The sequence below is a fragment of the Cnephaeus nilssonii genome (genome assembly GCF_951640355.1).
Source record: "Cnephaeus nilssonii genome assembly, chromosome: 20".
Lineage (NCBI taxonomy): Eukaryota > Metazoa > Chordata > Mammalia > Chiroptera > Vespertilionidae > Cnephaeus > Cnephaeus nilssonii.
The window spans coordinates 45,343,712-45,363,252 of NC_137091.1; the positions used below are offsets into that span (position 1 = coordinate 45,343,712).

General features: G+C 62.8%; 2 protein-coding genes across 4 annotated transcripts in view; both read left to right on the forward strand.

Annotated features, from left to right (window-relative positions):
- Positions 1-427: 427 nt before the first annotated feature.
- Positions 428-4,721, forward strand: SPIB (Spi-B transcription factor; the record flags this gene model as incomplete). 3 transcript variants are annotated; one of them, XM_079799365.1, is made up of 5 exons in its annotated part: positions 428-481; positions 1,989-2,064; positions 2,337-2,554; positions 2,896-3,046; positions 4,423-4,721. In XM_079799365.1, the coding sequence occupies 5 exons, from the start codon at positions 428-430 to the stop codon at positions 4,719-4,721; spliced, it is 798 nt and encodes a 265-aa protein (XP_079655491.1). The 3 variants fall into 3 exon arrangements, with proteins under 3 accessions (XP_079655491.1, XP_079655492.1, XP_079655493.1); XM_079799366.1 differs by having other exon boundaries at positions 1,992-2,064; XM_079799367.1 differs by lacking the exons at positions 428-481; positions 2,337-2,554 and having other exon boundaries at positions 1,783-2,064.
- A 3,849-nt stretch (positions 4,722-8,570) lies between these two features.
- MYBPC2 (myosin binding protein C2) overlaps positions 8,571-19,541 on the forward strand; it is a 28,146-nt gene continuing 17,175 nt past the window's right edge. Inside the window, exons 1-11 of the mRNA XM_079800515.1 lie at positions 8,571-8,799; positions 10,364-10,468; positions 10,985-11,071; positions 11,532-11,680; positions 13,076-13,193; positions 13,851-13,896; positions 14,023-14,082; positions 14,791-14,984; positions 15,254-15,386; positions 17,663-17,787; positions 17,886-17,991. Coding sequence (XP_079656641.1) covers positions 8,781-8,799; positions 10,364-10,468; positions 10,985-11,071; positions 11,532-11,680; positions 13,076-13,193; positions 13,851-13,896; positions 14,023-14,082; positions 14,791-14,984; positions 15,254-15,386; positions 17,663-17,787; positions 17,886-17,991 — 1,142 coding nt within the window. The 5' untranslated portion in view covers positions 8,571-8,780. The remainder of the gene's footprint in view (positions 8,800-10,363; positions 10,469-10,984; positions 11,072-11,531; positions 11,681-13,075; positions 13,194-13,850; positions 13,897-14,022; positions 14,083-14,790; positions 14,985-15,253; positions 15,387-17,662; positions 17,788-17,885; positions 17,992-19,541) is intronic.

A 19,541-nucleotide genomic window follows, 5' to 3' on the forward strand; every position in this document is an offset into this window, starting at 1 on the left:
CTAAGCCGAGCGTCTCCATACCTCTCTCCCTTCCCCGCTCTCCCTTCCCTCGCCGGGGAGACTCTTCCCAGGCGTTTCCCTGTCGCGCTCCTGGTCCAAGGTGGACCCATTAGACGGACCGGCTAAGGGAGCCCCCTCCCTGCCCCCATTCGCCCGCGGGCACCCACATCTCTCTGGGGACTTTCTCTCCCTCACTTTCCCTACCCCCCCCCCCCCCACCAGCCCCTGCCTATGCAAATCCCAGGGGACGGGGGACATTTGCCTGGCTCCCACCCCCCACTTCCTGTCCCAGTGAGAGAGTGGGGGAGTGGGGGGCTGGTCTCCCACACGAGCACAGAGCAGACGGCTGCGGTGGTCACAGCTGCAGCCATCTCCCCCACGGCCCCCCAACCACCGCAAGACTCAGGTGGCTGCAGACACCCCTGACATGCCCCTGTGTCTCTCCCCCTCCAGGCTCGACGGGCCACACTTCAGCTGTCTGGTGAGTTGAGGCCCTGGGGGCCAGGGCAGGAGGCGGGGGGAGGGTGGGACCCACATGGCCTACTATGACCTCCCAGCCTCAGTTTCCCTCTCTGCTCCTTCCTGTCACTCTGTCTTTTCTACTCTCTCAGTGTCTCCCGCCACCACCCTCCAGCCACTCATCACGGATGTCTCTCCGTGTCTCTCCTCTCGGGCTCTGGGCCCGCTGCCTTGGCGTGGGCCGGGGTGGGGGGTGGGGGGGAGGGTCTTTGTATCTGCCTTTCTATCTCGTTCTCTGTCCAGCCCACAGTCAGCAAATCCATTCCTTCCTCTTCCCTTCTCTTCCTTGCTTTATATTTTCAAAAATGTAGTCTGTAATAGATCAGACACACGATACTCGACCTAAAACCCACAGTCTAGTCCGAGAAATAAAGCCTTACTCATCCGCCCTGACAGACACCCCCTCCGGGGCCCCTCCCTCCCCCGCATGACGAGTTTTGCTTTTTCTAAAAAATTGAGGCATAACTTATGTCAGTCAAATGACACATCTTGTGTACAGCGCAGTGAGGGCTGACCCGGGCGCACACCTGCGCAACCACTAACCAGCCGAGCCGCGGCGCTCCGTCACCCGGGAATACCCCGCGCCCTTCGCCGTCCATCCCCCCTCCGACTTTTCCACCACGAATGCGTTCTGCCTGGTTTTGAACTTTCCATTGAGTGAATCACAGAGTGTCCCCTGTGGGGTCTGGCTTCCTTTGCCCAACCTCAAGTGCGTGTCCGGCGCCTGCTCTTTTTCCTTGCTGTATAGTACTCCGTCCCCCTGCCCGCCCCACAGTGCCCGTGTCCACTCCCCCGCCCGTGGCCGCGGGGGCTGCGTCCCCTCTGGCGCTCTGAACGAGGCTGCTCTGGGTATTCTTGGGCAAGGCTGTTTTGTGGACAGGCGTTTTCCCGGGTAAATCTGGGCGCGCGATTGCTGGCATGGGGATGGTATAGCTCCCGCTTGGGTCTTTAATTGCTAAAGCCAGACGATTCTTGAGATGAACGGACGCGATGACGCGGAGGTGGATAAAGGCAGTACGGACACCGAAAGAGAACTTCCACCCTCGCACCCTTCACCCCGCCGCCCGGGCAGGCGAGGCCGGGGAGTCTTGTGCCGATGACTGAGCCCCGGGAGGCACGGGGCTCCTGGTGGTGACGTCTCAGCAGGAGCGGGCTGCTCTCTCTTTCTCTGCGTGTCTCTCTGCGGGTCTTCGCGGGCCGCTGTCGTGTTGTGTCTGTCTCCTCTCTCTGTCTCTCTGTGCGTCTCTCTCTGGCGCCAGGTCTCTGTCTGTCTGTCTCTTTCTGTCTCTGTGCATCTCTCTCTTTGAGTCCCTGTGTCTGTGGGATTGATCGTTAGCAGCCTTCTCTGTCTGGGCCTCTCCTGCCTCTCCCCACCTCTCCCCTGCCCCCGTGGACGTCTCCCTGCTGGTCCTGGGTGGGGGTGGGGGCTCCTCACAGCCCGCTGACCCCTCCCCCTCCCCTCCCCCCAGCAGTACCCAGATGGCATCTTCTACGACTTGGACAGCTGCAAGCACCCCGGCTACCCCGACTCAGAGGGGGCTCCTGGTGAGTGACCCCGGCCCAGACCCCTCCCACCTGCCCCTTGGGCCCATTTCACAGGTGGGGAGCTGAGGCCCAGCGGGGGTGGTCCCATGGCTCAGCGGGGCACGGGCAGCCCGGGCCCTCAGCCTCCTCCCCTTCCTCCCTGGCTACTCGCCCATGCAAACCCCGGGGTCAGCCATTTGCATGGCCCACAATGGCCCCTCTGTGCTGGCGCTTCCAGGGGGAGGGGGCCAAGGCCACAGCCCCTGGCATCTGACTCAGGGCCCTTCCCCCAGACTCCCTGTGGGGCTGGACGGAGGTCCCGGCTGTGCCCCCCACCTCCTATGAAGCCTTCGACCCAGCCACGGCCACCTTCAGCCACCCCCAGGACGCCCAGCTCTGCTATGGGCCCTCCTCGACCTACAGCCCCGTGGGCAGCCTCAACCCAGCCGCCAGCCTGGAGGCCCCGGGGCCTGGCTTCCCAGCGTACCCCACGGAGGACTTCGCCTGCCAGGTGAGGGGCAGGGGGGTCACTGACACCCCCATCATGTGACTGAACCCCTCCCTCCCTCCCTCCTTCCCTCCCTCCCCACAACAGCCCTCTGAGGCTGAGCGCTGTCATTATTGCAAAACCAGTGCCAGAGACACAGGCAGGAGCCGGGGGCAGCACAGGTGGCTGTCACCGTGTGGGGCGGGCTTTCATGGAAGTGGCCGGGAGTCCCCTGGCCACGCCATGGTGGTCTGAGCCGAGGCCAGGCTGTAAACGGAGTGGGGAGGGCCCAGGAGGAGGAAGCCAAGGGAGGGAGAGCAGGGGACCCCCCTGCCCGGACGGCAGGTGACCCTGACCTTCTGCAGACCCTGGGCCCCCCGGCGTACGCCCCGTACCCCAGCCCCGTGCTGTCGGAAGAGGAGGACCTCTTGCTGGACAACCCCGCCCTGGAGGTCTCGGACAGCGAGTCGGATGAGGCCCTCGTGGCTGGCTCCGAGGGGAGGGCATCCGAGGCAGGTAAGTGGGATCGGGTCAGGTGGGGGACCCCCACAGGAGGCGGGAGGAGGGGGCTGAAGGACCGTGGCTTCTTCCCAAGCGTGTACTATGCACCCCAGCTCTGAGGGCAGCCCAGGCTGTGACTGGGGCAGGGCCTCTGTGCCCTGCCCTCCTGTCTGTACAGGGGTGACGGTCCTAGTGGCCGTCACTGGTGTTTGGGAGGGTTCAGTGGGAGGATATTGTGAGGTAACGGCGCTTGGCACAGACCGAGCGCTGAGTAAGTCTTCACCACCATCATCAGCACAACAGAAACCATCCCAGTCTCAGTCCCAGCCCGTCAGCCCTGCTTCCGCCCACGTGCCCGACGGCCATTATGCACAGCCTCCGGGAAGTTGGGGTTGGTCCTTAGCCACTTTCTCTGTCTGGGCCCCAGTCTCCCATCTGTAAAATGTCACCGTCACCCCATCCCATGTGGTGAAGATGAAATGAGCTCATAATTGTAAAGCACCTGGCACGGAGTTTGTAAAAGTAAAACACACACACACACACACACACACACACACACACACACACGTAAGCCTCATTTACAGCTGAGGAGAGGCCCGCTCAGAGATGTTAAGTCATCACCCCAGGGTCACACAGCTTGGAAATGGCAGAGGTGGGGTTCTCGTACTCGGTGCCCTGCTGTGACCCCCTGCCCCTGCTCTGGGGGGGGGCAGGGAGGGGCCTTGCTGCTTGTAGGAGCCCGGCAGTCAGGCCCCTGGCCTCTCCCAGGATCCCAGTCCCTCTGGGCTGCGAGGCTGGGAGACCCGGAGCTGGAGACTAGCCAGGCCGACTCGAACCCACCCCAGGTCTCTCTCCACCACCAGTCAGCTGTGTGGTGAGCCTTTTTTTTTTTTTTTTTAGAGGAAGGGAGAGATAGATAGAAACATCAATGATGAGAGAGAATCATTGATCAGCTGCCTCCTGCGCACCCCCCAGTGGGGCTCAAGCCCACAACCCAGGCATGTGCCCTGAGCGGAATCAAACCTGCGACCCTTCAGTCCGCAGGCCGACGCTCTATCCACTGAGCCAAGCCGGCCAGGGCTGTGTGCTGAGCCTTTGAGGCGCACTGTCAGCCCATTTCACAGCTTCTCTCCTCCCTGTGCTCGGCAATACGTATTCCTAGGCGCTGGCCGCGGGGCGGAGCACAGGCGAGGAGCAGATCCTGTGAAAGAGCAGGGAGGGGCCGTGGGTTCTGGGGGACAGCTTCAGGGATGGGGCGGGGGGGCGCAGACAGAGCCGGGCAGGTGTATCTCTCAGCCGCCTGCCTCTCCCCAATTCTCTCCCTGGGGAGACTGAGGCTGGGGGGGCCGGGGCGGGCCGCCGGGCACCTCCCTGACGCCCCGCCTCCGCAGGGGCCCGCAAGAAGCTGCGCCTCTACCAGTTCCTGCTGGGGCTGCTGACCCGCGGCGACATGCGCGAGTGCGTGTGGTGGGTGGAGCCGGGCGCCGGCGTCTTCCAGTTCTCGTCCAAGCACAAGGAGCTGCTGGCGCGCCGCTGGGGCCAGCAGAAGGGCAACCGCAAGCGCATGACCTACCAGAAGCTGGCCCGCGCCCTGCGCAACTACGCCAAGACGGGCGAGATCCGCAAGGTCAAGCGCAAGCTCACCTACCAGTTTGACATTGCGCTGCTGCCGGCCGCCCGCCGCGCCTGAGCCCGGGGCGCTCTCGGGGGCTCTCCGGGGCTCCAGGCCGGTGTCACGTTGGTGTCCCCTCACCCTAAGGTCCGAGGACCCGTGGATCCCCCACAGTGTGGGGGTGGGGGGGCTGCCATAATCCCGAAGCCCTGCCCAGGGCCCCTCTGGGATTCCCGCGTCATGTCCAGGGTCCCCAGGATCTTCAATGGCTTGGGTCGCAGGACTGTGTGTCTGTGTGGAGTGGAGCGGGCCAGTGCTTCCGGAACCCCGCGGGCTTCCCTGGGACCCCCCAGCCAGGCTGGGGGGGCCTCTGTGTGTCTGTGATTCCACAATCCCATCTGGGGGCGGGTGAGCCCACAGATCTTCACACCAGGAGGGGGCGCTGCCAGCAGGCCTAGGCCCCATCCAAGGTCTGGGGCGGGGGGGGGGGGGGCTCTGCTCCTGTGAGTCCCTCCGGTCAGATCTGAGATCTCCTAGTTATGACGGAGGCCCCTGGAACCCCTTTACCATAGCTCAGATCCCTGTGCCCAGCTGCGACTCTTGTCCTCTCTGTCCCCCCAAATCCCTCGGTCATCTTTGGGATCCCCTAGTTCTCTGGAACCGTCCTGCCACCACTTTTTTGTGTCTGGAATTCTCCAGTCACAGCTAGGGAGGCTCAGGGATCCTTCCGTCATGTCTGAAAACACTTGTCAGGTTTGGGGGTGGGGGGGCACCTCATTGAACCTCGTCCTGTCCAGGCCACGTCTGGTGTCCCCTTGTCTGCCTGGGATTCTCCAACCACCTCTGTGCCCCTCCCTGGGATTTCCACCTGATATCCCCCTATGGGGACCCCACTAGCAGCTGAGTTGTCATGGGAACCCTCCCTCTCCTGGGGTGTCCTCTGTGGTCCCATTCTGCGGATCATTGTGGCCACTGAGCTGATTTCTGGGTGATCTTGGCAGCCCCCACCCCCATCATTTCTAACCAGAGGTCGCAAACTGATGACCCCCCTCCCCACTCCTTACCCCTCACCCACGGGGCAAGTCAGGTCCCCCTCCCCCGCCCCCTTCCCCCTGTGGGGTTTTCTTTAGTTCACGGTCAGTTTTGTTCGTTTGTTTTTGCTTTTGTTTTTGGAGGGGGCATCCAATTTAACTGACATTTCAAAGGAGGGAGATTTTGTGAAATCCTCCAGTTAAGACTCTGCACAATCCAGCGACCGGCTTTGCGGTGTGGAGGCTGGAGCAAGGGGGTGCTCCCCGTGGGCCCCTGTTCTCCACCTGTCCTGGACCCCAACCCCCTTGGCTGTCATACCCTGGTGGCTTCTCTCAGTTGCCTTGACCCCCAGCCATCTGCAGTTTGACCCCTGGAGGGAACCCAGCTGGGGTGAAGCCTGGATGGGCGTGGGTGCTCGGCTTGGAAACCCGAGGCCAGGGGCTGTGGCTGGGCCCGGAGCCCAGTCCTCGAGCCTCAGTGGCTGGGGGACCTCGAGTCAAAGACTTGCTGCTTCTGGGCCTCAGTTGTCCCTTCTGTGAAAGGGGAGAGGAAGAGGAGGAAGATGGTGAAAGTCCCTCACAGGCCGTTGATGCATCTCCTGAAATCCACCGCACCCCCCAGGGATGGCCGGAGGATGCCGAGGAGGGCGCATCAGGGCCCCAGAGAGAGGAGGGCCTGGCAGGCGCGCCCGGTGCTGGCAGCAGCAAGAGCAGAACGCCCCCCCCCCCTGCCTTGGGGAGGGGCCAGCGTGTGGGGGGGTGGCAAGATGTCCTCCTCCCTGGGGCCTCCATTGCAAATGAGGTACCTTCTGCAGAAACCATCATCACCCCAAGTGTGGAATAAACTAAAATAAACAAAACAAATCAAAGTAGACAGGCCTCCTGGGACCCTTTGTCGGGGAAGGCAAGGCTGGCACACTGGGCCTGCTGGCCCTCGGGGACGCCGGGACAGGGAGGGGGTAAGAGAGGAGATGGAAGAGCCAGACCAGGCTGAGCCTTGAAGGCCAGGGTAAGGGGCTTGAGCTACAGACACTGGTGGTTCCGTCCAATTTTTGTCTCCTCTCTTCCTGACCAAGGGGATTCTTCCCGCCCCCGCCCTGCTGCCCTTCTGTCCTCTCCCGTCCCTTTCTTTGCCCGCGCTCTCTCTCTGGGTCTCTGGCTCCACCCCTCCGCCCCTTTCTGGTCTCTGTCCTTCCTTGGGTTTCTGTCCTGCCTCGGGCTGGCGGGGCAGGGCCCAGGCCCCAGGTGGCAGCGCCGCCCTCCTGGCTCCCGCGGCGCTGCCCCCTCGCCGGCTGGGGAGCTGTGTGGTAGTCTGCCTGGTAACCCGTGACGCCACACGAAGGCCGCCTCCGGATTGGCTTGGCCCTCCTAGGAGGCGGGACATTTCCGGCTCATAGGGGGTTTTGGAAAGGGGGAGGGGGAGATGGGCCGGAAGAACACAGGGAGGGACTTGTCTTCCTCACTCCGGGTCCCCTGCCCTGCGACCCCCCCCCCCCCAGCCCCATCCTCCTCCTTAACCCCAAGTCCTCCATCCTTCCCCTCCCTCCCAACCACCATGTCCTCTCAACACCTGGGTCCCCAAGACCCTCTTCTCCCCCAATCCCCTCCCCCACCGAGCGTCCCCCACCCCCTCCTTCAGGCAGCCACAGGTCTCCCTGCCGGGAAGGGCGCCAGCGCCCGGGCACCCCTCCAGGGCCTTCCCGTCCTCCCCGCCCGCCCCCGCTGGCGGCACCCGCGTCCGGTGCCCGCCGCGCCCGCTCCGGGAACCGTCGTGGGGACAGGCCGGGCGCGGTCCCAGGAGGGTGACGGCCAGTCCGGGGTCCCAGGGGGCCCGGGCCCCAGGCCTGGGTGTGCCCACGTCTGGGGGCGGGCTCCGGAGTCCCCGAGCCCCAGGGCCCTCGTTGCCAGCACGGAGACGCCCTCCCGCCTGCGCAGGGAAACCGGCCCCCCTCCCCCAGCCCCGGCTCTGGTTTCCCGAAAACTCCTTACTTGCAGATACTAAGAATGGCTCTCTAGACCCGGTCTTCTCCCCCCGCCCCCACCCCGCCCCCTTGCCATTCACCCACTTTAGTCCCCAGCCCCTCTCTCCCTCTTCCTAGGACCCAGGAGCTCAGGCCCTTATCCTTCTCCTTTCCCCCAGCACCCAAGGTCTGGCCCCAGGTCCCTTCTGCCCCCAGACCCAGGAGTCCATGCCCCAGCCCCTCCTCCCTCAGACCCAGGAGTCCTGGCCCCCAGCCCCTCCTCCCTCAGACCCAGGAGTCCAGGCCCCCAGCCCCTCCTCCCTCAGACCCAGGAGTCCAGGCCCCCAGCCCCTCCTCCCTCAGACCCAGGGGTCCAGATCCAGCCCCTCCTCTCTCAGACCCAGGAGTCCAGGCCCCCAGCCCCTCCTCCCTCAGACCCAGGGGTCCAGGCCCCCAGCCCCTCCTCCCTCAGACCCAGGAGTCCATACCCCCATCCCCTCCTCCCTCAGACCCAGGAGTACAGGCCCCCAGCCCCTCCTCCCTCAGACCCAGGAGTCCAGGCCCCCAGCCCCTCCTCCCTCAGACCCAGGAGTCCAGGCCCCCAGCCCCTCCTCCCTCAGACCCAGGAGTCCATACCCCCATCCCCTCCTCCCTCAGACCCAGGGGTCCAGGCCCCCAGCCCCTCCTCCCTCAGACCCAGGAGTCCAGGCCCCCAGCCCCTCCTCCCTCAGACCCAGGAGTCCAGGCCCCCAGCCCCTCCTCCCTCAGACCCAGGAGTCCAGGCCCCCAGCCCCTCCTCCCTCAGACCCAGGAGTCCAGGCCCCCAGCCCCTCCTCCCTCAGACCCAGGAGTCCAGGCCCCCAGCCCCTCCTCCCTCAGACCCAGGAGTCCAGGCCCCCAGCCCCTCCTCCCTCAGACCCAGGCGTCCCAAGCCTTCCGGGGACCTGGCGTTCAGCCTCTCCCCTTGTTGGGCTGTGCCTGTTGGCTCCCAGGGCGGACTATGGGAGGGTGGGGAGGCCCGGGGATGCCTCCCGGAGACTCCTGGGAGTCAGCTCACTCCTTAAAGGGCTCCCCCCGAGGCCCACCTGGCCTCCCTAGGGCCCAGACGGACAGCTGTGGCCAGAGGAGCGGAGGAGGTCGCAGCCATGCCCGAGGCTAAACCAGGTGGCTCTGGGCACTTCCTCTCTGCGGAGGGGTGTCCTCTCTGAAGGGGGACGGGGCTCCTCCTCCTGTGATGCTGGGAGAATGGGGCGCCTCCTCTGTGGGGAGAGGGCGTCCCACCCTGTGTGCTGGGCGGACGGTCCGTTCCCTGTGGGGCGAGGGTGAGGGGTCCCTTTGTAGGGCCTGGGAGGCCCCTGTCGGTGCGGAAGGACTGCCTCTGACGGGGACTCGAGTCCTCTTTCCGGGGGGCCTGGGAGTCTGTGTGTGTGAACCCCGGGGTGTCTGCGTGGCGACTGGGGTCATCTGCCTTTGGGGACGGGTCCTCTGGGTGCGGATCGGGCCTCTGCATGAGGCCCGGGCCCTTCTCTGTGGGGCGCCGTCCTCGCGGGCAGAGTTAGGGATTCCTGTCCGCGGGGTGAGGAGAGTTCTGAGGGCGAGGGCGCTCCTTCCGGACAGAATCAGGGGCCTGCCTGCCTGTAAGGGCTCCGAGCCTTATGTGCAGATGGGGGGGCACTCCTTGATATGGGGGTGGGGCTTCCTCTCGGTGGGGAAATGAACCTCCCGGGTGTCCAGGCCACTGGCACCAGGCCAGCCAGGCAGTGGGGAGGGGGTCCAGCCCCTCACTGCCCCCGGGCCCCCCTGGAGCCAGGAGCCACAAGCCGGCCGGCCGCAGAGGTGCTGTGGTCAGCACCAGGTGTCCAATTTCCAGCCCGGGCGGAAGAGCTAATTTTACCCTCAGGACCCAAAAGGTCAGGGCCTGTGGCCTGGAGCATGGGGCACAGCCGGCCAGGACGCGGGAACCTGATCCCACACACTCAGGAGGAGAGGGAAAGTTAATTTGTCCGGAACAGGGCTGGGCTGGACCCCTGGGTCTGAGGGAGGAGGGGCTGGGCTGGACCCCTGGGTCTGAGGGAGGAGGGGCTGGGCTGGACCCCTGGGTCTGAGGGAGGAGGGGCTGGGCTGGACCCCTGGGTCTGAGGGAGGAGGGACTGGGGGCCTGGATCCCTGGGTCTGAGGGAGGAGGGGCTGGGCTGGACCCCTGGGTCTGAGGGAGGAGGGGCCGGGGGCCTGGACCCCTGGGTCTGAGGGAGGAGGGGCCGGGGACCTGGACCCCTGGGTCTGAGGGAGGAGGGGCTGGGGGCCTGGACTCCTGGGTCTGAGGGAGGAGGGGCTGGGGGCCTGGACTCCTGGGTCTGAGGGAGGAGGGGCTGGGGGCCTGGACCCCTGGGTCTGAGGGAGGAGGGGCTGGGGGCCTGGACTCCTGGGTCTGAGGGAGGAGGGGCCGGGGGCTTGGACTCCTGGGTCTGAGGGAGGAGGAGGCTGTGGGAGAGGCTGGGGGCCTGGACTCCTGGGTCTGAGGGAGGAGGGGCCGGGGGCTTGGACTCCTGGGTCTGAGGGAGGAGGAGGCTGTGGGAGAGGCTGGGGGCCTGGACTCCTGGGTCTGAGGGAGGAGGGGCTGGGGGCCTGGACTCCTGGGTCTGAGGGAGGAGGGCTGGGGGCCTGGACCCCTGGGTATGAGGGAGGAGGGCGCTGAGTTTGTGCTCACTTGGGAACACTTACCTCACAGCGGCCAAAACGGCCCCAAAAGGCAAAGATGAGGCCAAACCTGCTCCCGAAGAAACCGCTCCCAAGGAAGCCCCCCCAGAGGAGGCCCCCCCAGAGTCCCCCAAAGGTGAGATGGTGTCCCGTGGGCTCAGCCGAGCTTGGACTCATCCCCCAGGCTCCCCTGGCCCTTCTGCACTCTCCCCGTCCTCCCCACGGTGCCCCCAGAGCTGACCCGCCCCTCCCCAGCCATCCATGGCTCCCCAGTGCCCCTGGGACAGAGCCCGGCCCCCCAGCCTGGCCTTCAAGCACCTTCTGCCCCCCAACACCTGGCTGATTCGTCACTGAGTCCTGCCCGCTCGGAGCGCCCCCTCCATCTTGGTGCCTCTCCCATTGCAAAGTCCCACTCAGGACCATGCAGTCCACCCTCCCGTTCACAGATGGGGAAACTGAGGCCCAAGGGGCTAGGCCAGCCTGGCCAAGGTCACGCAGCTGCCTGGGGTCACGCGGTCTTTCCCAGGTCAGACAAGGCCACGTCATACCATGGCCTTTGGCTTCTGAGCAGAGGGTCCCTCCCTAAGCCCCGTCCCCAAAGTGGCCTGCTCCCCCTCCCAGCTGCCTCAGACCCAGCCCTGTCTCCCACCAGAAGCCCCATCTGAGGAGCAGTCCCCCACTGCCGAGGAGCCCACTGGTGTTTTCCTGAAGAAGCCAGAGTCTGTGTCTGTGGAGAATGGTGAGGGGGCCTGGGGGCGGAGGGGCTGGGGGCCCGGACCCCAGGGTCTGAGGGAGGAGGGACTGGAGCCTGGACCCCTGGGTCTGAGGGAGGAGGGCTGGGGGCCTGGACCCCTGGGTCTGAGGGAGGAGGGGCTGGGGGCCCGGACTCCTGGGTCTGAGGGAGGAGGGGGCTGGGGGCCTGGGCCCCTGGGTCTGAGGGAGGAGGGGCTGGGGGCCCGGACCCCAGGGTCTGAGGGAGGAGGGACTGGAGCCTGGACCCCAGGGTCTGAGGGAGGAGGGGCTGGGGGCCTGGACCCCTGGGTCTGAGGGAGGAGGGGCTGGGGGCCTGGACCCCAGGGTCTGAGGGAGGAGGGGCCGGGGGCCCGGACCCCAGGGTCTGAGAGAAGAGTCCTCTCTATGGAGTCTGGGGCTCCTGCCTGACCACTCCCTCTCATCCTTCACACGCCCCCGCCCCCCAGGAAAGGACGTGGTGATCGTGGCCAAGGTGAACGGGAAGGAGCTCCCAGGCAAACCGACCATCAAGTGGTTCAAGGGGAAGTGGCTGGAGCTGGACATCAAGAGCGGGGCCCGCTTCTCCTTCAAGGAGACCCACGACGCCGCCAACAACGTGAGCGCCGGGGACACGGCGGGGCCGGGGACACGGTGGGGCCGGGGACATGGTGGATCAGGGACACGGTGGGGCCGGGGACACGGTGGGGCCGGGGACATGGTGGATCAGGGACACGGTGGGGCCGGGGACACGGTGGGGCCGGGGACACGGTGGATCAGGGACACGGTGGGGCGGGTCAGGGGACACGGTGGATCAGGGACACGGTGGGGCGGGTCAGGGGACACGGTGGGGCCGGGGACACGGTGGGGCCAGGGACACGGTGGGGTGGGTCAGGGGACACGGTGGGGCCGGGGACACGGTGGGGCCGGGGACATGGTGGGGCCGGGGACACGGTGGGGCCTGGGCGGGAGCCGTGCAGGCCCTGCTACTCCGAAGGCCTGTGAACACCTGGGTGTGACCATGGCCGGGGTCCCGGGGATGGAGGTGTCGGGGCTGCTTGGTAGAGGTGGTGTCGGGCAGGAGGGGAGACCGTTGGGTTTCAGGCACTTGGGCACCGTGTGTGCATTCCCCCAAAAGTGTCAGGGGGTCAGGGCATGGGCCCAGGGTCAAGATTGTCAGGCCTAGGGGGAGAGGGTGGGGGGGTGGGGGAGACAGTGGTGGGTGGGGGGGACGGCGGCGGGGTGGGGGGGACAGCGGTGGGGTGGGGACGGCGGCGGGGGGGGTGGGGAGGGCTTGAGGGAGAGCTGTGGGTGGGCTCTGGGGAGGGCTTGGAGGGAGAGCTGTGGGTGGGTGGGGAGGGCTTGAGGGAGAGCTGTGGGTGGGTGGGGAGGGCTTGAGGGAGAGCTGTGGGTGGGTGGGGAGGGCTTGGAGGGAGAGCTGTGGGTGGGTGGGGAGGGCTTGAGGGAGAGCTGTGGGTGGGTGGGGAGGGCTTGAGGGAGAGCTGTGGGTGGGCTCTGGGGAGGGCTTGGAGGGAGAGCTGTGGGTGGGTGGGGAGGGCTTGAGGGAGAGCTGTGGGTGGGTGGGGAGGGCTTGAGGGAGAGCTGTGGGTGGGTGGGGAGGGCTTGGAGGGAGAGCTGTGGGTGGGTGGGGAGGGCTTGAGGGAGAGCTGTGGGTGGGTGGGGAGGGCTTGGAGGGAGAGCTGTGGGTGGGTGGGGAGGGCTTGAGGGAGAGCTGTGGGTGGGTGGGGAGGGCTTGAGGGAGAGCTGTGGGTGGGTGGGGAGGGCTTGAGGGAGAGCTGTGGGTGGGTGGGGAGGGCTTGGAGGGAGAGCTGTGGGTGGGTGGGGAGGGCTTGAGGGAGAGCTGTGGGTGGGTGGGGAGGGCTTGGAGGGAGAGCTGTGGGTGGGTGGGGAGGGCTTGAGGGAGAGCTGTGGGTGGGTGGGGAGGGCTTGAGGGAGAGCTGTGGGTGGGCTCTGGGAGGTGGCCCGGGCACCCACCCTCTGGCCTCGCCCCCAGGTGTACGACGTGGAGCTGCACATCGGGAAGGTGGTGCTGGGGGACCGCGGCGATTACCGCCTGGAGGTCAAAGCCAAGGACTTCTGCGACAGCTGTGGCTTCAACGTGGATGTGGAGGGTGCGCTGGCGGGGATGGGGCCGAGGGTTTGGGGTCTGGGGTGGGGGACCAGGCCCAGGGGCCAGGGTGTTCCAAACTGGGGAGACAGGCTGCATGCCCAGAGCGTGAGGGGGAAGGGTGCAGGGTGGTCGGCTGCGCTGGCGAAGGCTCGGGAGGCAGGTGAAGCCCATTGCAGGGCCGGGCCGGGCCGGAGACAGGAGCGGGAGGACGTGTGGGGGAGGGGGAGGATGTGCGGGTTAGCGGGAGGTTCCACAGACCTGGGGGCGTGTGCATGGAGCCCTGGGGGTGCACAGGCTCGGGGGTCTATAGCCCAGGAAGTGGGGGTGCTTAAATCTGGAGGGCACAGGGAAGGAGGTGCCCAGGCCTGAGGAGAAGGGGGTGCTGGCCCGGGTGTGAGGGGGTATAGGCCGCCGAGAGGGTGGTGCGTGGCAGCCAGGGAAAGGAGTCCAGAAGCAGAGGGTGTGTGGGCCTCAGAGAGAGGGGGTGCTGGTCCACGAGGTGGGACCAGAGGCCTGGAGGGGGGCGAGGGTCCAGAGGGGGTGGAGGGGGCGGCGGGGGGGGGGCGGGTCGGAGGGGGCGGCACGCCGAGGGCTGCTCTTGGCCTTCGATCAGGACGTGCCACCAGCTCACCTTCTCTCCCCCTTTGCCTCTCTCCAGCGACTCAGGAATCCTCCGGGCCGGTTCTAGAAGAATTCAAGCGCTCGTGAGTGACCCTGGACCCCGGGGTTCCCCTTGGGAGAAGGGAGGATCGGGGATTGCAAGGAGTGGGGACCCAAGGTGAGTCTGGGGGGACCTCAGGGGAGTTCACACCCACTCTCCACGGCCGCAGGGGTGAAGGGAAGTCCGAGGACGCGGGCGAGCTGGATTTCAGTGGCCTGCTGAAGAAGAGGTGAGCCCCCCCCTCTCCCCGGCATAGGGAGAAGACGGAGGCTCAGGGAGGAGGAGGGGGTGGGCGAGGCCATCTATGGACTCCCGCCCCCCCCTCCACCGCCTCCTCCATCCTCCCACTGCCCGCCCGCCCAGCAGCCACCCAGCCGTCTGCCCGCCAGTTCACCTCCCTACCCACCCTCTAACCCTCCACCCTCACGTCCACTTTCCTATCCACTCCGGCCCCTCCTCATCCACTTGTTCACCCCACCCAACACCGATCCCGCCATCTGCCCACCCACCACCTACCCATCTCACCCGCCCATCCAACCAGCTCCCTGTTTACCCGCGGACTAATCCATCGACCCACCCACCTGCCCTTTGCCCATCCGTCTACCCACATGTCCATTTACCCACCCGCCGTCTCCCTGCCTGCCCTTCTGTCCGTCTGCCATTCCCCTGAGCCACCCGGTTCCGAACAGGGAAGGGGTGGCATCTGATGTGGGGGCCAGAACTGTCCCTCTGAGGCCAGGTGGGGGGCAGACTGCAGGGGGAGAGACAGGATGGAGGCCAGGAGGCCAGGGAGGAGGCTGGGGCGATGGTCCAGGAGGGAGAGAAGAAAGGATAATGCGCCCAGAGACGGAAAGGGGTTCGGGCAGGGCACGCAGTGAGTGGGCGGAGAGGCGGAGGGAGACCCCGCGGTGGCCTGGCCTGCTCTCCCCGCCCTCAGGGAGGTGGTGGAGCAGGAGAAGAAAAAGAAGAAGGACGACGATGACCTGGGCATCCCGCCTGAGATCTGGGAGCTCCTGAAAGGGGCAAAGAAGAGCGAATACGAGAAGATCGCCTTCCAGTACGGCATCACCGACCTCCGGGGCATGCTGAAGCGGCTCAAGAAGGCCAAGGTCGAGGTCAAGAAGAGTGAAGGTCAGTGCTGGCCTGAGGGAGAGGGGCCCCGTCCATAAGAACCGCAGCATCGTGGGCATCGGATGTGGGGAGCCTGGACCCCTCTTTTGGAGGCCCCGATCTGAAGAGCAAGAGAGAGTCCTGTTCTCAGGGACCTCCGAGCTCTGGACCTTGACCTTTTTTTGACCTTGGAGAGCTGATGGTCTGGGGAGGGAGACTTGGCAGCTCTGGGATGGCCAGGGCGGGGAGGACCTCCGAGCTCCACCCGCCCGGCGTCCCTCCACCTCCAGCCTTCACGAAGAAGCTGGATCCGGCCTACCAGGTGGACAGGGGCCAGAAGATCAAGCTGGTGGTGGAGATCAGCGACCCCGACCTTCCCCTCAAGTGGTACAAGAACGGCCAGGAGATCAAGCCGGGCAGCAAGTATGTGTGTGAGGCAGTCTCTGCGTGGGGTGGGGCGGGGACCTGGGGCCCAGAGAGAACCCCCCGAAATGAGGCTGGCCCCTCTGAACCCAGAAAGAGCACTCCCCCCTCCCCCCCATGTGAAATGTAAAAGTACCTCAGGAGAAGACTAGACAAAAGCCCTGGAGACCAAACCCGAATGGCCAGTGCGCCGTGAAGCGCACATTCAGTCTTGCGAATGGTAAGAACAGCAGCGACAGTAACAATGCCAGTCAGAGCCGGCAGCCCTCCCGCCCTCCCAGGGGGCAGAGATGTTACAAAGTGATAAGACCCGGAGCTGAGGGGGACTCAGGGACGCGGGTCCCCAGTGCGGCTGCGGGGAAAGGGAATTGCTAAGTCCACTAACCCGGCAGTGCTAGGAAAAAGCCTTTGGAGCCCCGGCCGGTTTGGCTCAGTGGATAGAGCGTCGGCCTGCGGACTGAAGGGTCCCGGGTTCGATTCCGGTCAGGGGCACATGCCCGGGTTGCGGGTTCGATCCCCAGTAGGGGGCGTGCAGGAGGCAGCGGATCAATGATTCTCTCTCATCACTGATGTTTCTCTCTCTCCCTTCTCCCTCCCTCTCTGAAATCAATAAAAATACATTTTAAGAAAGATTTAAAAAAAAAACATTTTGATGATTCAATTTTAGGTATTTATCTTAAGGCAGTGGTTGGCAAACTGCAGCTCGCGAGCCACATGCGGCTCTTTGGCCCCTTGAGTGTGGCTCTTCCACAAAATACCACGTGCGGGTGCGCACGTACAGTGCGATCGAAACTTCATGGCCCATGTGCAGAAGTTGGTTTTCGGCTCTCAAAAGAAATTTCAATCGTTGTCCTGTTGATATTGGGCTCTGTTGACTAATGAGTTTGCCGACCACTGTCTTAAGGGAACCATAGTGCTTACGTATATGTAGCTGCAAGGATGCTGACCTAAGCCTTGGCTATTATAGCAAAACATGGAAAACAGCCAAAATGTACAATTCCATGCCCAGGTGCTGTAAAGATATTCTAAAATACATGCTAACCTGGAAAGCTGTTTAAGATTATTGTGTGCAGAAGCGCAGTTCCCATCTGCTTCACAAAATGTTATCTGCACATCTATATATATAAAAGCCTAAGTGACTGTTGCAACTGAACAACTGGACCGACCAGTCGACCGGTTGACCAGTCACTATGATGTGCACTGACCACCAGGGGGCAGATGCTCAATGCAGGAGCTGCCCCTGGTGGTCAGTGCGCTCCCACAGCCAACCTCCCACGGCCCTCATGGCCCCGATCACCAGCCAGGCCGAGGGACCCCACCCATGCATGAATTTGTGCACCGGGCCTCTAGTGTATAGATAAAATGATTGGAAAGACAGAGGCCAAAATGTTTTCATTTGGTGGGACAGTTATGGATGAGTTCTTTTTTTTTTTAAGGTTTTTTATTCATTTTTAGAGAGAGAGGAAGGGAGAGGGAGAGAGAAAAACGATGTGAGAGAGAAACATCCATCAGCTGCCTCCTGCGTGCCCCCTACTGGGGATCAAGACCGAAACGGGGGCATGTGGCCTGATCAGGGATTGAACCACTGACCCTTCGGTACGTGGGACCACAGCCAACCGACTGAGCCACACCGGCCAGGGCTACATGGGTTCCTTTTATGTTCTTTTTTTTTTTTTAATATATTTTATTGATTTTTTACAGAGAGGAAGGGAGAGGGATAGAGAGTTAGAAACATCGATGAGAGAGAAACATGGATCAGCTGCCTCCTGCACACCCCCTACTGAGGATGTGCCCGCAACCAAGGCACATGTACATGGGTTCCTTTTAAAAACAAAATTTCCCCTTGGCTGTGTTTTCTCAATTTGTCATCATGAGCATTTGGGATAAGATAAAAAGTTTTATTAGCCCTAACCGGTTTGGCTCAGTGGATAGAGCGTCAGCCTGCGGACTGAAGGGTCCCAGGTTCGATTCCGGTCAAGGGCATGTACCTTGGTTGTGGGCACATCCCCAGTAGGAGGTGTGCAGGAGGCAGCTGAATCGATGTTTCTCTCTCATCAATGTTTCTAACTCTCTATCCTTCTCCCTTCCTCTCTGTAAAAAACCAATAAAAATATATTTTAAAAAAAGAAAAAGAAAAGAAAAAGAAGTCGGACTGTGTACCCCTCCCACACAGTCTGTCCCTGAGCGGGAGTGCCTTCCCTGAGAACTGGTGGGCGGCTCAGCCCGGGGCCAGGGTCGGCTCCAGGCCCCGGACTGAGGTGAGACCTTTGCCCCAGGTACGTGTTTGAGAACGTCGGGAAGAAGCGGATTCTCACCATCAACAAGTGCACGTTGGCGGACGATGCCGCGTATGAGGTCGCTGTCGGCGACGAGAAGTGTTTCACTGAGCTCTTCGTCAAAGGTGAGGCCGGGGTTGGGGCCTGAGCTTGGGGATTGGGGTCGGGAGGGGGTCCTGAGACTACTTGACCTCCTGTCCGTCCCTCCCGCCTGTGCCCACAGAACCTCCAGTGCTGATTGTGACACCCCTTGAGGACCAGCAGGTGTTTGTGGGCGACCGGGTGGAAATGGCCGTGGAGGTGTCTGAGGAAGGTGCCCAGGTCATGTGGTAAGTGACCCTTGACCCCCCCACCTCCACTCAGCTGCCCACTGCTTCTCTGCATCAGCCTGATCTTCACGGCCTCCCTGGGAGACCCTGGGCCTTTACCCCAGAGTCCCCCCGAGGCCTCAGCCTCTCTCTCTAAATTCTGACCTTCACCGTCTAGAAATTCTAGAAGAACATCTGACTTCTATCTATGCCATCCCTTTTCCTGGTCCCTGCTATTTCAGATTCATTAAATCACTTATTCATCCATTTGACCAATCATCCATCCTCTAGCCCAGGGGTCCTCAAACCTTTTAAACAGGGGGCCAGTTCACTGTCCCTCAGACCGCTGGAGGGCCCGACTATAGTTTAAAAAAAAACTATGAACAAATTCCTATGCACACTGCACATATCTTATTTTGATATATGTGCAAAAACACCCGCATGTGGCCCGCGGGCCGTAGTTTGAGGACGCCTGCTCTAGCCTATCTATTCATCTCCCCATCCCCCATCCCCCATCCACTCATCCATCCACTCATCTAGTTATCCATCCATCCATCCATCCATCCATCCATCCACCCACCCACCCACCCACCCACCCATCTACCCCTCCATTCATGCGTCCCCACATCTGTTCACCCGTCTGACAGATACTTAGTAAGGACCTACTGTGTGTTGGCACCCTTCTCTATGTTGAGATACATGGGAAGATAATATGTCACCATGGCACCTGCCCTCGTGCAGTTTGTAATCTGGTAAATTTCTGGAGAGCGTGGGTGTGAGAGACGGAGACAGGCATTAGTCAAGTCATCACATGAATAAAGACTAAAGTTCTGTTTTGACAAGCGTTTCAGAGGAGCCGTAACTGATGCTGTAACCACTTTAAAAAAAATCCTCACCCGAGGATGTGTTGTTGTTTATTAAATTGATTTGAGAGAGAGAGGAAAGGAGAGAGAGAGAGAGAGAGAGAGAGAGAGAGAGAGAGAGAGAGAAACAGCAATCAGTTACCTACTGTATGAACCCTGACTGCGGATCGAACCTGCAACCTAGGAATGTGTCTTGACCAGGAATCCAACCGGGGTGTGTGTGTGTATGGGATGATGCACCAACCCATTGAACCACCCGACCACTTTTTTTTTCTTTTAAATATTTTACTTTTTTTAAAAATATATATTTTATTGATTTTTTACAGAGAAGAAGGGAGAGGGATAGAGAGCTAGAAACATCGATGAGAGAGAAACATCGACCAGCTGCCTCCTGCACACCCCTCACCGGGGATGTGCCCGCAACTAATGTACATGCCCTTGACCGGAATCGAACCTGGGACCCTTCAGTCCGCAGACCGACGCTCTATCCACTGAGCCAAACCGGTTTCGGCTAAATATTTTACTTTTGATTTCAGAGAGGGAGAGAGAAACATCAATGATGAGAGGAAACCATTGATTGGCTGCCTTCTGCACGGACCCCTCACTGGGGATCGAGCCCACAACCCAGGCATGTGCCCCTGACCAGAATTGAACATGGGACCCTTCAGTCCGCAGGCCGACGCTCTGTCCACTGAGCCAGACTGGCTA